The sequence below is a fragment of the Musca autumnalis genome, unplaced genomic scaffold, assembly GCF_047663935.1.
Source record: "Musca autumnalis isolate F117 unplaced genomic scaffold, ASM4766393v1 scaffold_5, whole genome shotgun sequence".
NCBI classification, from domain to species: domain Eukaryota; kingdom Metazoa; phylum Arthropoda; class Insecta; order Diptera; family Muscidae; genus Musca; species Musca autumnalis.
Genome location: NW_027412088.1, coordinates 49,632,106 through 49,647,622, shown reverse-complemented (window position 1 = coordinate 49,647,622; position 15,517 = coordinate 49,632,106). Strand labels below are relative to the sequence as shown.

The 15,517-nt window shown below is 37.1% G+C and overlaps 3 protein-coding genes across 6 annotated transcripts in view; 1 reads left to right on the top strand and 2 right to left on the bottom strand.

The window, feature by feature from the left end:
• LOC141406313 (acyl-coenzyme A oxidase 1-like) overlaps window positions 1–4,085 on the bottom strand; it is an 18,640-nt gene extending 14,555 nt beyond the window's left edge. Inside the window, exons 1-2 of the mRNA XM_073991569.1 lie at window positions 3,697–4,085; window positions 3,428–3,608 (exon numbers count right to left, since the gene is read on the bottom strand). Of these exons, the coding sequence (XP_073847670.1) occupies window positions 3,428–3,608; window positions 3,697–3,729 (214 nt within the window). The 5' untranslated portion in view covers window positions 3,730–4,085. The remainder of the gene's footprint in view (window positions 1–3,427; window positions 3,609–3,696) is intronic.
• On the top strand, window positions 3,537–13,100 carry LOC141406316 (zinc carboxypeptidase). 4 transcript variants are annotated; one of them, XM_073991574.1, is made up of 3 exons: window positions 3,537–3,719; window positions 10,276–10,684; window positions 11,970–13,100. In XM_073991574.1, exons 2-3 carry the CDS (start codon window positions 10,331–10,333, stop codon window positions 12,960–12,962), a joined length of 1,347 nt encoding a protein of 448 aa, XP_073847675.1. In that variant the 5' UTR covers window positions 3,537–3,719; window positions 10,276–10,330; the 3' UTR covers window positions 12,963–13,100. The 4 variants fall into 4 exon arrangements, with proteins under 4 accessions (XP_073847675.1, XP_073847676.1, XP_073847673.1 ...); XM_073991575.1 differs by lacking the exon at window positions 3,537–3,719 and adding an exon at window positions 8,596–8,737; XM_073991572.1 differs by lacking the exon at window positions 3,537–3,719 and adding an exon at window positions 9,872–10,008.
• LOC141406315 (methyltransferase-like protein 25B) lies at window positions 12,977–15,517 on the bottom strand. Its single transcript, XM_073991571.1, has 5 exons — window positions 15,372–15,517; window positions 15,104–15,313; window positions 14,202–15,040; window positions 13,343–13,533; window positions 12,977–13,267 (listed from the first exon to the last, which is right to left on the bottom strand). Exons 1-5 carry the CDS (start codon window positions 15,465–15,467, stop codon window positions 13,185–13,187), a joined length of 1,419 nt encoding a protein of 472 aa, XP_073847672.1. The 5' UTR covers window positions 15,468–15,517; the 3' UTR covers window positions 12,977–13,184.

Genomic DNA, 15,517 nt, shown 5'->3' with positions numbered 1-15,517 from the left:
CCCTCATGTGGTATACCAAACTTCATATCTCGACGAGATAAAGCGATTTAGCGATGTGTGTCCGTCCGTCCGTCCGTCCGTCTGTCCGTCCATTAAAAATTGTAATCAAGCTAGAGGCCGCAATTATGGACCGATTGTCACGAAATTTAGTATGGAGGTCGGGTTTGGACCAGAATAGAACTGATTAGTTTTTGGCGATGATCGTGAAATGTTAAAGGGATGAAATGGACCAAAAACAAAATTTTTGCTCGATTTTGTAGCCGCTCTGTAGGTCGCAATAATAGTCCGATCGGCGCGAAATTTTAAACGTAGTTTTGGTTTGAGATGAAGAAGTAGCGTGCAAGTCAACGGTATGATCGGATAATATTTAGCGGGTTAAATTGATCAAAACTTTTGTGTATACATTTAAATAAAAGTTATCATTTATCAAAAGCTAGCCCGGAAAGCTAGTGCACAGGGATAGTGGTATAGGGTATCACATGGTCGGCCCCGTCCGACTATAGTCTGTTCTTACTTGTTTTCATTGTGCTCCCGTACTTTTTTAATGGTAATGTTAGAAAAAAGAGCAAATTGTCAAAAATTGCTTCCCCATACAAATTTCTTAAAAAATACGGAAACGGAAAAATGACGGAAATTGCAAAAACTCCAGCATAAATGTCAAAATCAACGTATCAGCTATCATATTAGATACCAATGAACATGCTGCTGCTAGTTTTTACTAGGCCAAAAGTGCATGGCAGAAAATAGGAGAAGAGGGTGTTATTCGGCGCGATTTTTGTTTGAAGAGAAGTGCAAGTATTACTAGATTTCGGATTACGGGAACGCATTTTTAGAACTAAACGGGAACACTACTGCAAGTACTAATATTGTGCAGGATCTGAGCACAACTTTTATCTATCAAAATTTATTATAACGATGTCTCAACGATAAAATCATTTTTTTATTTTTTCATTTGTTAGTACTGTACACAAATAATACGATATATAGATAATTTTACTATAATTTTCCACAGAATGTTGTAAAATTCTATATTGTCGTATATTTTTGATGATTAATTCAATTTGCAAAAACTTGATTTGAAAATTCATAGCTATGTTCCTTAACGTGCAAGAATCTTCAAGTTTTACCACTTTTGACTCGAAAAGCGTTCCTTTACTTCTGACACCATACAATTCATATGGGAGCAATTTACAACTTTTACTACTTTTGCCGGTTTTACCATTTTTAAAAGTAAAGGAACAGACCACATGTTCGATCAGCTGCGCATATGCATCTACCTTCATCATTGTGATATGTTTGAAACAACAAAAAATAAGTGTAAACACCGGGGTGTATTTCAGGATTTCGTGAAATCCAGTGGATTTTGGATCGAGTGGATTTCGTAAATGTAAACTTAGCACAAGTGTAAACTTGGCATAACAGTTTGTATTTTATATTGTTCTCGATTCACTGAATATAGTAGATTTAAAATGCCAATTCCATTGCATAAAGGTCAAATTCTCATGAAGAAGTTTAAACCGGCAAATTCGTATGTAAACATGCTTTTAATTAGCCAACCAGCTGATATGCGAAATAAAAATCAATGATTACCAGCTGTGCAATTTATCAGTGTAGTATCACACGAGCAGCCAATTGGCCAATAACAATTCTTTTAAAATGTCCATAATCATTTCTTCAATCTTATCAGAGGCAATAACAAACAGTATTGTATTCGGACAGCTAGAATTCCCTCCACTATGTGGCGCAATCTAAATGATTCTATCAGACCAATGTGCAACTACTAAAAATGGCTTTATGGTCCGGAGGGTTACTATATTATACTTTTGAATGTTAGGTAAGCAGCTCATCAAGAACATCAGAGGGCTTGATGCCAGAAGTTAATTTCCCACTACTATCATATTGGTATCTTCGGGAACTATAAGTCATTATTAAGAAATACGAATTATCTTTAACTTGATTTAAGGCCTCGACACATAAGAAGCATGACATTAGTTGTGTCTTTTTACTTTTTCAGTAATAATTATTCAGTAACTTCTTTTCAGAGAGCAATATAGATTTTACTCTTTGATACGAAAATAGAGAAAAAAGTAAAAAGACAACATTTAGTGAACTTTAGCAAGATAACAGTTGATAACCAAAACAAAAACATTGGCGCCAATGCATGAAAGAAAAACTAACACCAAAGTAATGAAAAATTTCTTCAATTTTAAACAAAATAAATAAAAAGTAATTAATATATTAATAAAGCAATCAATAAATATAGCCGAATCGTAATATTTATAGAATAAATAAGATAAACATTGAGCAGCTGACCAGTAGCAGATGATTAAAAAACAGCTGATCGAACTTACTAATGGGTACTTTACACGGTATGTGTTTTACATATGAGTTGTCACTTCTCTCATATAAAATATATATGCAAAGTGACAACTCATATGTAAAAAACATATCGTGTAAAGTACCCATAAATGTTGCTGTGAAAAATTCTTTCAGCAACTTTTAGCAATTTCTCAGCAAGCAACTGTCAAAATCGTTCTCTCACTTCGATCTCTTTTTCTGAGCTTTTGTGTAAAAAGACAACATTTAGTAATAATTATTACAAATTATCACGTAAAAGGACACACCTATTCCTGCTTAAGTCATATCTGTTAAATGACTAACGACCAAGTTCGACCTAATTCAAATGTGATTCTGAAATCTTTTTATTAGGTCGAACTTGGTCTTTAATCTTTTATCAGATATGACTTCAGCAAGAATGACATGCTTCTTATGTGTCGAGGCCTTTATACTATGCTCTTATACGATGATTAATTGCATTATCTCGATTTATCTGACATAAACAGGACAATCATGAATATTTCCCTCGGTATTGAAATGAAAATGACAACTTAAATTGATATTTGGATCGACTGGATTTATAACAACCCCGATAAACAGATGACATGAAAGCATCTGTAAAACAAATTGGAATGGAACTAATATCGTGATAAACACTAGTCTAAACGTACTTTAAGATCCCAAATCATTGATAATACGTTGATATGGTACACTAAAGTAGAGGTAGGCCAGGTCTGAAAATCGCTGAAAAATACAACTCTGCAATCATGGCTTAAAACGTCAAATTGCATGGTACAATAATAAAGGTAGATGTATCTGCACAGCTAGTCCGTTTTTCAAAAACATATGGAATTTAGAACTTCACTGTTTATATGTTAAAAGTACCAACTAGAGTAAAAAATAAAAATTACTTTAGCTAGGCTCCAGAATATTGTTAATAGAAAAGTGTTCCGTATGTATTTGGCCCATAACTGAGCTATAGCTCATTTTATTGTCGTTTATACCATCGCTATTTTTTCTTTAACACTTTTGTTAAGAGATCAAAGTACACGAAATCTACTCATTACACCTCTCTATCTATTAAACTTACCCACATATCTCTTTCGTTTTAATTTCTCTTCACCGCCATGCCACCAAATGGCAAAATCTTCAACATTAAATGTTGCCCTCTCCCGTTCTTCTTGAATATCGGGATTTACAGTTTTGGGAATAATGCTGCTGCTGGCGCTTGTTGCCATTTCTCGACGATAACTGAGTGCCGTGTTTCGTTTCTGCAATTCAGAATCGGAAAACAAGTGAAAGTGATTAGATCTAGAACGCAACTAATTAAAAAAAGCAAAACATTTTCCAAGTACTCACCGCCAGCTGAAAAATTATTCTCGGTAAACGCATTATACACGAAAATGTGGAGAAATGTGGAAAACTTTAGCAAAATTTATGAGCGCGTATCTATGCAAAGTTTTAGACCACAACTAAACACAATTCCACAAATGTTTATGTTGCTGTTTATGATCAGTTGATCGCTTCATACTCTCTCACTGTACTATGTACTTATGTATGTATGTCTGTATGAATATATTTGATTCCGCTGCGATCAAAAGCTTTTTTCTCCCGTTTTGCCTATCTCAACAATTAGCGATAATAGCTCCTCAATCAATGAACATAGTGGTTCGAATTGGGAAAACGTACACCGTAATTTATCGAATTAAAAGGGGCGATCGAAACCATTATTGGATTTAAAAATGTGTCTTATTAATGCATATGTATGCATAACTAGCCAGAGGAACCACCACAAAAAATACCCCGTTTGCATTTAACCGCATTTAATAAACCCACTGGGTTTCACATGTCAATTCCATAGCGCAAAAGTCGAATAAATCCTTGTAAAAAAAGTTATCCCTGAAAAAAGCTCTAATGCAAACGCCGTTAAATACTTGAGAAGGCACACGAATGGTATACTTTAATAGGTTATAATTATACCCCGTGCATATAAAACGACGTTTGACTAGAGCTTTTTTCGGGTTAACCTTTATGAGGATTTATTTGACATTTGCGGGGTATAACCGGACTTAATAAAACCGCTGGGTTTTAAATGTCAATTCCTTTGCGTATGCGTCCCGGCAAAAACTCTAATGTAACCGTACTATTATGCTTGGCTTACATTTACGAAATCCACTCGATTTCAACTGTCAATTCCATTGGCTAAACGTCAAATGAAATCCAATGGATTTCATACGTGATTTCATTTGACGTTTGAGCAATGGAATTGACATTTGAAATCGAGTGGATTTCGTTGAAAAAAAATTGCTCTACCTCCATGGTAGAGTAAAATCATAAAATTGCTGTAGTGGGGAATTCGATTTAAGAACACCTAACTTCATGAAATTTTTTAATGAAATTCACGCTAGTGTGGACCGGGACTAATAGTAATACTAGATTTACATTTACGAAATCCACTCGATGTCAACTGTCAATTCCTTTGCTTAAACGTCAAATGAAATCCATTGGATTTCAGATGAGATTTCATTTGACGTATACACAAAGGAATTGACAACTTAAATTACGCATTTTATTAAAATCGGCTTGGTCTATGTCCCGACTTTTGCAATGTCTGTTAAGATAGAAATGGCTGAGCAAACGTTCCTAGCCGTAAAGGCCTACGTACATAAGCTGCCTCGCCTGGTTACCTTGCTTGCTTCTGATAAAAGAATAGAAAAGAAAAGGGCAACCCAGTTCGAAATTTGCTCGGCCTCCTTTATTCATTTATTTTTTTATGTCAGAATGGAAGCCTTTAAGGCCTCGTCACATAAGCGGCTTTGCCTGTTAAGTCAGCATCATCGGCTGGCATATTCGTAAATGAACAAAAGGAAAATGATAACATATGATGGCACGTGGACTAACTCCGGTCTAGAAACTCTGGATCTCCTAGCCAAAACCCACTTTCCCAACTGCATGGATGCACCAGATCGCTCAGCCGATCCAACTATGTGCAACCAAGCCACAGGGGAAGTGAGTGTCATCGAGGAGATTATAAGTCACACAAAGATAGGTTGGGCGATAAACACATTTAAGCCTTTTAAATCACCTGGTCCATGGTATCTTCCATGCAATGCTACAAAATGCACTGGAGGTGTTGATTCCACACCTAGATCACATTTATAGGGCCTGTCTACGTATATCGCTCACTCCGGTTCTGTGGAGGGAGGTCACAGTGACATACATCCTCAAAGCGGGGAAGTCATGTCACATACTTCCTAAAGACCATGGTGTAAGAAAAAAGGTGATACAATAATAGCAACCTATGTCTTCATTTGCTGTCAAAACATATTTTTAATCAAAAATAAATAACAAATATTTCGCTTCTATAAAAAATATCTGTGTACAACATCTTTGTTTAAGCTTCGCGAATAATATTTTAACGTTTTCTTCTAACTTTTGTGGATATTTCGCGCAAAAAAAATTTGACAGCAAATGAAGACTACAACCTAACGTCAACTATTGGATCACCTTGTTAAATTCGCCTTGCTAAAGACTATAGACCAATCAGCCTACCTTCCTTTCTATTGAAAACCTTAGAAAGATTGCTTGATCTAGGAATAACGTCCAAGCTTTAAAACAGTGTTATAAATCCTGCCCAACACGCCTACATCAAAGGCAGATCGGTGGAGACTGCACTAAATGAAGTCGTTGGTTCAATCGAGAGGAATATGATGGGCTCAAATTATACGTTAGCAGCGTTTCTTGACATAGAAGGCGCCTTTAATAACGTCACAATTCACTCTTGAACTTAGGTGTTTCCACCACACTGATCAATTGGATCGATGGAATGCATAGCGGCAGGATAATCAATTCAAATATCGGTGAGACCTCCATTCGGAAGTCTGTCACCAGGGGCACACCACAAGGATGGCTTCTGGTGATTAACGAAATACTTAAGGAATTTGACCAACTACGTATAAAAACAGTAGCTTATGTTGCTGACGTGGTCATAATGATCAGCGGAAAGTTCCCACAAACGCTATCGGAACTCATACAATCAGCTCTAGTCAATTTATCAAGATGGACACACAACAATGGACTTGCGGTGAACCCATCAAAGACAGAGCTGGTTCTATTTACGAACAAGAGAAAAGTCAAACCATTCACCCTACCAACGCTGGATGGAGTGGCCCTAAAGCTCTCTCTAGAGGCCAAGTACCTCGGCATTATCCTGGACCACCAACTAACGTGGAAAAGGAAAGTCGAGGAACGTGCCAAGAGAGGCCTTATAGCCCTCTATTCATGCAAGAACTCTATTGGTAAGAATTGGGGAATGAAACCACAGGTCATCCACTGGATTTTTACGGCCATAGTTCGCCCTATTCTGACTTATGGTTCATTGGTATGGTGGAATGCTTTAAGTAAGACATCCCTTCTCCACAAGATTAATACCGTTCAAAGAGCGGCATGTCTCTTAATTACCGGTGCCATGAAAAGACCTCCACAGGCTGCCCTTAATCTATTACTGGATCTTCATCCGATGAATCTCGTCGTGCAAGAGTTGGCAGCAAAGAGTGATCTCCGACTCAAAGAGATAAGCTCATGGCGCAACTTCGACTATGGTCACGCTGTTATTTTACGACGATCTGGACTATCAGTGGGATCGGAGGTAATCAGCGACTATATATCACCACAATTACACTTCGACGAATTTGATGTTCGGATACCTGACAGAGAAGCCTGGACCCACAACTCCCCACCTCTACCCGGTATAGAGGTTTATATCGACGGCTCCAAGATGGAAAGGGGAACAGGAGCGGGCGTCTACAGCGATACCCTCAACTTACGGAACTCGTACAAGCTAAGCGAAAATTGTAGCGTCTTCCAAGCTGAAATCTTTGCGGTCACGAAAGCAGCAGAGTTGATAAAAATATGGAAGGGGACATAGCTGGACCGGTGACTATCTATGTGGATAGTCAAGCGGCCCTAAAATCACTTAAGGGGTGATTAAATAAGCTGTTAAGGCAAGGCAGCTTATGTACGCAGGCCTTTACTTCTTAACTCGATATCTTCTATGCAATTTATTTCTTTTCTTTTCTCCAACCCACACTATAGGATGAACACAATGGACCATAAGGTCTCCGAGTGGAGTGGCTGTCAAACACGACAGCTGCGCGTCCTTTAACCTAACCTAACCTACCATTTTCCTTTTGTTCATTTACCAAATATGCCAGCCGAGGACTTCAGCCAGAAATCCTCTTATGTGACGAGGCCTTTAAGGCCTGCGTACATAAGCTGCTTTGCCTGATTGCCTTGCTTTGCTGCTTCAATAAAAAATAAAAGAACAAAGAAGGCCGACCCAATTTCCAACTGATGGCAACCCAGTTCAAAATTTCGTCTTTATTCTATTATTTTTATTACGTGAGAAATGAAGCAGGAAAGCAAGGCAATCAGGCAGAGCGGCTTATGTACGCAGGCCTTTAGACAGTTTTTATTATCAGTCATTTATGTTGGTGCCGAAAGGGCTTTTTTTAGCTTTTTGACACCTTCCCAGGATGTATGGACCCCGAAATCAATTATATCGTTGTAATAGGGTCTAGCAACCATCTGTAAAAAGGAACAAAATTACTCATGTTTTATAAACATGTTAAATGCGGCTTTATAGTAAGTTCGCATTTACGATATCTAATCGATTTCAACTGTCAATTCCATTACTTTAACGTCAAATGAAATCCAATGGATTTTAGATGAGTTTTCATATGACGTATACGCAAAGGAATTGACAGTTGAAATCTAGTGGATTTCGTAAATGTAAACCAAGCATTACCAATTACAAGCTCTGTTCCTTTACGTACAAGAATCTTCAATTTTTACCACTTTTTACCCGAAAAGCGTTCCTTTACTTCGGACACAATGCAATTCATATGTGAGCAGTTTACAACTTTTACTACTTTTGCCGGTTTTACCATTTTTAGAAGTAAAGGAACAGACCAAAAATAAAACGCCTTTTGCATTAGAACTTTTTGTCGGGTTAACATTCTTTATGAGGATTTATTTGACGCTTATGCAATGGAATTGACATTAGAAACCCAGTGGGTTTATTAAATCCGGTTAAGTGCAAACGGGGTAATACGCTATGCAGTAGACAACTTTTGAAGTCCAGTGGGTTTATTAAATCCGGTCATAAAACAGCACAACTTTTGTTATGCAATTTCAACATTGGTTATACGTCCTTTTTAAAGATGCACTTTGAATTGTAAACAATGATCAGCTGTTAGCATCTATCCTTTTTTTCCATTTTTGCTTTGCTAGTCTAATTGGAGTCTCCTGTGGAACAATTCAACTGTTATTTTGGTATATTAAATTATCGCTATTTTTACATATTCGGCCATAGTTTCATTTTGTAATTAAAATTAAAGAGGTAAACAGGTGATATGACCCCAACGCTCAAAATCAACACTGAAGAGTCCTGTCGCTTAAAAATTATAATGACCGAAAATCAAAATAAAACGCGGCTAATAAGAAGTGGTTGAAAGCTTTTCTATTTAAATATTTAGGGGTCGATTATCGATAGAAATTGTCGTTGAGTGGCGTTGCCAGTTGCCAATATTACTTTATGTAAGGCAACCTTCAACTGATGTTGCGAAACTCGGTTGACGAAGCAGCTATTTTTCAGCAACCAACTATTTTCAGTTGCAGTGAACATTTTCGAAGAAATAAGAAGTAAAATAGTAGGGAAAATAAACATTTTCTTAACAATTGTTGATTCTTTGCATCATTAATTAATTTTGAATATTAAAAATACGGTGAAAATAACGACAAAACAACATTTTAAACTATTGTTGATAAATTGAGTGTAAATCCAAACTTAGCCCGAGGAGTTCCCGTTTTTGGTGAAACCAAAGCCACAACAGATGAAGCGTGGAAGTCCATTTCGGACAGTTTAAAGAGCCATGGACATTCAACACGAATACCTGAAGAGTGGCAGAGAGTCTGGATTCACTTTAAAGCTAAGTTGAAGACGAAAATGGCTTAAAATAAGTGAGAGAAGTGAGTTGATCTCTAACATACTTTGAAGTCATCCTTTTTCACAATGTAAGCTACGGCATCCTTTGGTAATAGGAAATACACCTTAAACCTAAAATAAATTACTGATTGTACAGATCTTTCCAACATGCATAAATTACAGTGCAGATGGCAATTCCAATGGATTTAACTTGTCCCTCAAATTTCTTCTAATATATGAAAGGTCCTGTACATTTTCTTCACCATCAACAAATAATTCCACTGATCTTATTTAAAAATAGTTTTTTTTTGCGAATTTTGTGTTTTTGATTGAAAATAAAGTTCACAAGTTTGAAAAAACACTGATCGATAACACGTTTATCGACCACCCAGTTGGGTTGACATCAATAATAAAACATTTCATCTCAATTGCGCTGACAATTGACAACGAAACTCAAGTTCAAGTGGGGTACACACGATCAGTTTTGCTCAAATAATCAGCAGTCATCAGGCAACCACAAAATATTTTGTGGTTGCTGAACGGTTTGACATTTATCGATATTTCCGAAAAAACGACAGTCAAAACTGATCGTGTGTACCTCGCTTTAGTGGCTATGCATAATCGACCCCTTAATTTCTTTATGTCACAGAGATAAGAACAATTCGACAGCACAAACAACTGATAAGGTGTGTCTTTGTACTTGCTAATATTACTGGCAAATGTTTCCCAGTAACTTTATAATTATAAATTTGCCAAAATCTTTGCAAAAACTCTTTGCATTCTTTTGTGGCGTTTGGTATTTTATAGCCTCCACTCTTTACTACTCTTCGGTTCATTTGTCACACCGGCAAATAAAATAACAGGCACCAACACATTGACACACAACGTAGCAGACCACTGGATAACAACATTTCTCTGTTTATTTTGTTTTCTTTCTTTTTTTTTGGAGACAGTGAGGCAGTAAGAGAAACCTAACACATATTGGTGGGGAGAATTGAGATATAAACGATGAACAACGACATTCAGTGGAATAAATTTAGATTTTTAATATTCATTCTACTATTAGCCATGTCAGAACTAGATACCTGTGCCGAGGGCGCTGCGTACTGCACCAAAGATGATCGCTGTGTGGAACCGTTTAAGAATCTGGCACGTTACGACCATTATCGTATCTATAACGTTGAATTGGCCACAGAGGAACATGTTGATTTGTTCAAGAAATTAGAGGAACAAAGTGATAGCTTGACATTTATTGGACATGCCCGTGAAGTGGGACAAAAGCTGTCAATACTTGTGGCTGCTCACAAAGTTGCTGATTTGGCCGATTTGCTGGAACATTATAAAGTTAAACATCGCATTTTGGTAAGTATAGAAAAAGTAAGAATAAGTATGTAAGTAAATGGGGAAAGCAATTTGAGGATTAAAATGCAAACAGTAGGAGGAGGAAAACGAATCAGTTTTTGGCAAATTCGTTCAATTTATGAGGACACCAGTTGGGAACAAGTTAAATATAAGGCCTCCTCGCGGATCTCTCAGTATACCTTGGTAATACTTGGTGCCATGTTTACAGTGATATTTTTTTGTGGAAGTTCATTCTTTCTGATGCATAAATGTACCTGTAAAGTTCCGTAAGCACCCTTGGTATCTCATTTTATTTGAAGACAATCCAGGCAATATGGACATAAGCTTTGTTTATAAGTTGTACGTTTTTGTTGGTGGCTAGAATTTAGTCTGGAATTTAAGACTCTCACCTATGGATAGATTCCGAAGTCCAGTTCAGGATCCCCATCGCGAATCTCCTTGGGATCTTTATTCCAATGGTATACGGGCAGAATCCCATACTTTCCAAGACATGTGCTTTCAAAGTTCCGTACGTACCCTGTTTTGAAACGCAACGAAAACAATACTATGTAGCAGGTATTGGATTCTGTCCACAAGTGAAAGTCTGGTGGGTTATATCTCCGGAACTGGTTAACCTATACCTATCCTGTTTCACAATCCCTCCAAACGACACTAAGATAGTAACATATGCGGATGATTATACGATCTTGGAATCAACCAAATATTGCCAAATTTTTTCCACGTGAGGAATATGCAAATATCCACCACTAAATCTACGGCCACTCTGTCACTACATGGACTGCAGAGGTGATCACTGAGTTGAATATCATGGTCGATGGTAGCAGAATCGACCACCAACTACCCCAATATTCTAGGGGTCACATTCATCAGCGTGTTCGATAAGCTATCTACGATAAGCTGAGAGGTAGGAACAATGTTCCCAAGTACCTAGTAGGCAGCACTTGGGTTACTGATAAGGAAACCATGATGACCTTACATATAAGAGATCAGCGAGGAGCCCTTAAACTTGACTTGTTCTCAGGTCGTGTGTAGGAGGAAGACTGGGAAATTCCTAGCTATTTAAGCTTAGTTTAGGAATGCCACTTGGATTGATATGAACCTTCGTGAATTATCGTGCCCACCAGCTATTTTAGTTATTGGCGTCAGAGTTTTTAGAACATTTTCGGCGTCCATATCTCGGCTAGGATAGATTAGACCCCAAAATAAAATTTATAACGTTCGTGAAGTGCCCATAAATTCGATTTAAGCGATAATGTATGTCTCTCCTTTCTTGTTTACATTCCAGACCCACAATTTCCAAGAGAAAATCGACAAAAACTATGCTGCCGTTTTGCCCATTGGTACTGACCTTTCCAAATTCGATTGGTATCATTATTTCCATTTGGAAACAATTTACGAATGGTTGGAATCATTGGCCAAGAAATATCCCAATATTGTTACCGTACTTGATATAGGCGCCAGCACATTGGGTGTGCCTATCAAGGGTGTTAAAATATCCCATAATCCTGCCAACAAGGCCATCTTTATTGAATCTGGTATACATGCCAGAGAATGGATTGCTCCAGCTGCCGCAACTTATCTCATCAATCAGCTACTGACTTCCAACGACGATGCCATCAAGAACTTGGCCAAAAACTACAATTGGTTTATCTTTCCCAGCATTAATCCGGATGGTTATAAATACACCTTTGAACATGATCGTATGTGGCGTAAAAATCGTCAACTATTTGGTACTTGTCGTGGTGTTGATCTTAATCGTAACTATCCTGATCATTGGAATTCCACTGGTAGCAGTAGTGATCCGACACGTTATGACTTTGCTGGACCCTCAGCAGCTTCAGAAGTGGAAACACAACGTATCATAAAATTCATTGAAGATAATGTACAGAAGGAACAAATAAAAGCGTACCTGGCTTTGCATTCCTATTCCCAAATGATTATGTTCCCATATGGTTATACCAAGGAGCATATTGAGAATTATGATGATTTAAAGGAATTGGGACAAAAAGCCACGGAGGCCATTAAATCTCTGCATGGACGTGATTATGTTAGTGGCAGCATCATTGAAACCATTTACCCTTCGAGTGGTGGTAGCATGGATTGGGCTTATGCTGAGCATAAAATACCCATTGCCTATACCTTTGAGTTGCGTGGACCACCCGATAGCCAGGATATGTTTATTTTGCCGGCTGAAGAAATCTTGCCAACATCTGAAGAGGCATTTACTGCCATTAAAACAATCATTGAAGGAGCCACTGCCAAGGGTTATTTTAAATAAGTTTGCCAATATTATTTTCTGGGTGAGAAATCTTTATTTTTTATCTTTATATCTTTTATCGTGTGTAATCTCATTTTTATATATTGTTATATTATACTCAAAACATTGTAAAAAAAATAAAACAAAGATAACTGCATAGTTATAAGGCGTTATGCAATTGCGATTATAGTCAACAGAGTAAACAACACATAAACATGATTTCATATTCCATGGAACTTGTTGTCATCTATTTTTCAAAGCAGTTGTAATGTGATTCCTTGGAGAAAGCCGGGGATCAAATATTGCGTTTATTTGCACCTGGCAATCTGAAATGAATATGCCGAACAAGAAATGGAAATTAATTAGAATTGCACAAAAGAAATAGTGAATTGTTTACATACCATTCTCCATTAGGAACAACATTCGATCGTAGAGTATCACACTCTCTATTAGTGGTGCAAAGAACAGCCGCAATGTATAAAATATCACAATATTTTTCCAATTTCGCAGATCGTTTTGTGTAGTAGGGGTATTCAGGTCACTCAGTGGTATGCTCGAACAGGGTAAATCCTTAACAGCCTTATAGAAATAACTGAAAAGGGAGGAAAATGTACAAAATAAAATAATAATTTTGTGGTAGAAAGAGTCGTTTCAAGGTCGGAGTGTTACCCAACTCAATTGATCATGGTTGAAGTGAATCTGGGAAGAAATATAGGAGCCTTAAACTGCCATGGGGCGTGTCTTTTCAGATCTTCTTTACGGTTCGACTAATTTCTTCTCTATCTTTCCTTGTATTTTGTTTCGATTAATACTCAAAATTTGTATCAACTCGGTTACTCTCTTTGGGATAACTCTCGAACCAAATTTCAAAATTAATTTTACTAGGTGCAAAGTTTGGAACGACTCGGCTAATCCGTTCGAGAGTTATCCATATCGACGGAAGGGACTAAATCGACTCCAAACTGACTGAAACAAACTTCGTACAAAAATACTTGGCGTCTTAAAGAATTATTTGTATGACGCACTTTTTTGATCGTACCAAAGTGTATATGGCGTCGGTTATAATGTGGGTGTCTGCTATTTTTATGCCGACCAATAACTGTTAAAAAATTTCATGTTATTGGGTTTCGAAAATCATTTAAAAATATCCCTTTTAACTATATGTTGACTTTATTAGAATCAACATTTATTGCCCTATTTGGTTTCTCCGCTAAAAATCATATGAATAATCCCAAAAAACCTTTGTAAAAATAAACTTACTCAGGAAAACTCATATCAGGCATATGTTTGACACTGCTCAATCTGGTATGCCTTAACTCAGGATAATGTTTAACAATAATTCGTTCAGTAGCAGCTCGAAATGAATGAACTTTCAGGTACTCATAATCTTTCAATGACAAACGTTCATGATACAATTCCATTGCATGACAAGATATTTCTCTGGCCTCATAACTCAGCATGGAACTTGCAATATTTCTTCGCAAATAATTACTTAAAGGGTAACCATAATCCTTACCAGATGATGATGATAATTTCGATTCACCACCGCAACATTCTGCACTAGACAATTTCATATAACAGCAACCAACAAAATTTAAAAATTTCGCCTGCTGACATTTTATAAACATACGCATTAAGATGGCTCCTAAATCGCCACAGGGATGTAAGCCGATAATACCAAATTGATAGTTTCTATCTTGGATTTCCATATTTTTCTCAATTGTTTGTAGGAACTCTTCTGGGCTCATTTCTGCTGTGAGACATAGATCAACATGTTCCGGCTTTTGGCTGGGCACATCTGGAACATATTTCTTTTTTAATTTTTCCATATAATCATCCATTTCATAGGCTTGTTTATTTAGTTTTGTTTGCATTTCAAGACAGCATACTTTAATGTTGTAGGCATAGCTTAAATTCCTTGCCAGATGGCCCAGACCAGCTCCAAAATCCACTACAAAGTCAACGGGATGTTCTTGGCAAATTTGATTGCACAATGAAGCCATGGTTTCCAGCTCATGGCGCTTCTTGGGCTTAACACCTTTGGTGAATATATGCTTTAATTTGGGGTGAGTCAGGAGGGGACTACTTGGTAGTGATTCCTATAGGGAAATGAATGAATTTAATAAAAAATGTCTAATTAAAAACAATCAACAGAATCTTACCCTACATTGTTGTCTCCTATCGATGCAAAGTTGTTGAAATGTTTGTCTTAAAGCTAATATAGTTAGAGGCCAAACTTTGTTCACTTTGTTCGTTGCCTGTTGTGTGGTATCAAAACTTAGAAGAAAACACAACTGTTCTGGAGACACTTCCTCAAAATAGGAGCGCCATGATGGTGGCAGCTTTCCCCAATGATCGTCCACATAGAAATCCTATTGAAGGTGGGAAAATGTCATTTCGTCCAAGTGAAAATTGCTTTGTTTTACTTACCAGAACATAGGAGTTAATTAGCCAATCATATTTTCTTATAATCTGAAGACATTTGTCCAGTTTTATCTGCAGTGATGCTTGCGTTTCGAATCCCATACTTCATTTGTTAATTTCTTCTGTTCAAAAGCATAAAATCAAAACATGGG

Coding starts and splice junctions, on each gene's coding strand:
- LOC141406316 (XM_073991574.1), top strand. CDS start 10,331: ATGAACAACGACATTCAGTGGAATAAATTTAGATTTTTAATATTCATT. Junction 10,685..11,969: donor AAGTTAAACATCGCATTTTG/GTAAGTATAGAA, acceptor TTTACATTCCAG/ACCCACAATTTCCAAGAGAA.
- LOC141406315 (XM_073991571.1), bottom strand. CDS start 15,467: ATGGGATTCGAAACGCAAGCATCACTGCAGATAAAACTGGACAAATGT. Junction 15,314..15,371: donor TAATTAACTCCTATGTTCTG/GTAAGTAAAACA, acceptor CACCTTCAATAG/GATTTCTATGTGGACGATCA. Junction 15,041..15,103: donor ATAGGAGACAACAATGTAGG/GTAAGATTCTGT, acceptor ATTTCCCTATAG/GAATCACTACCAAGTAGTCC.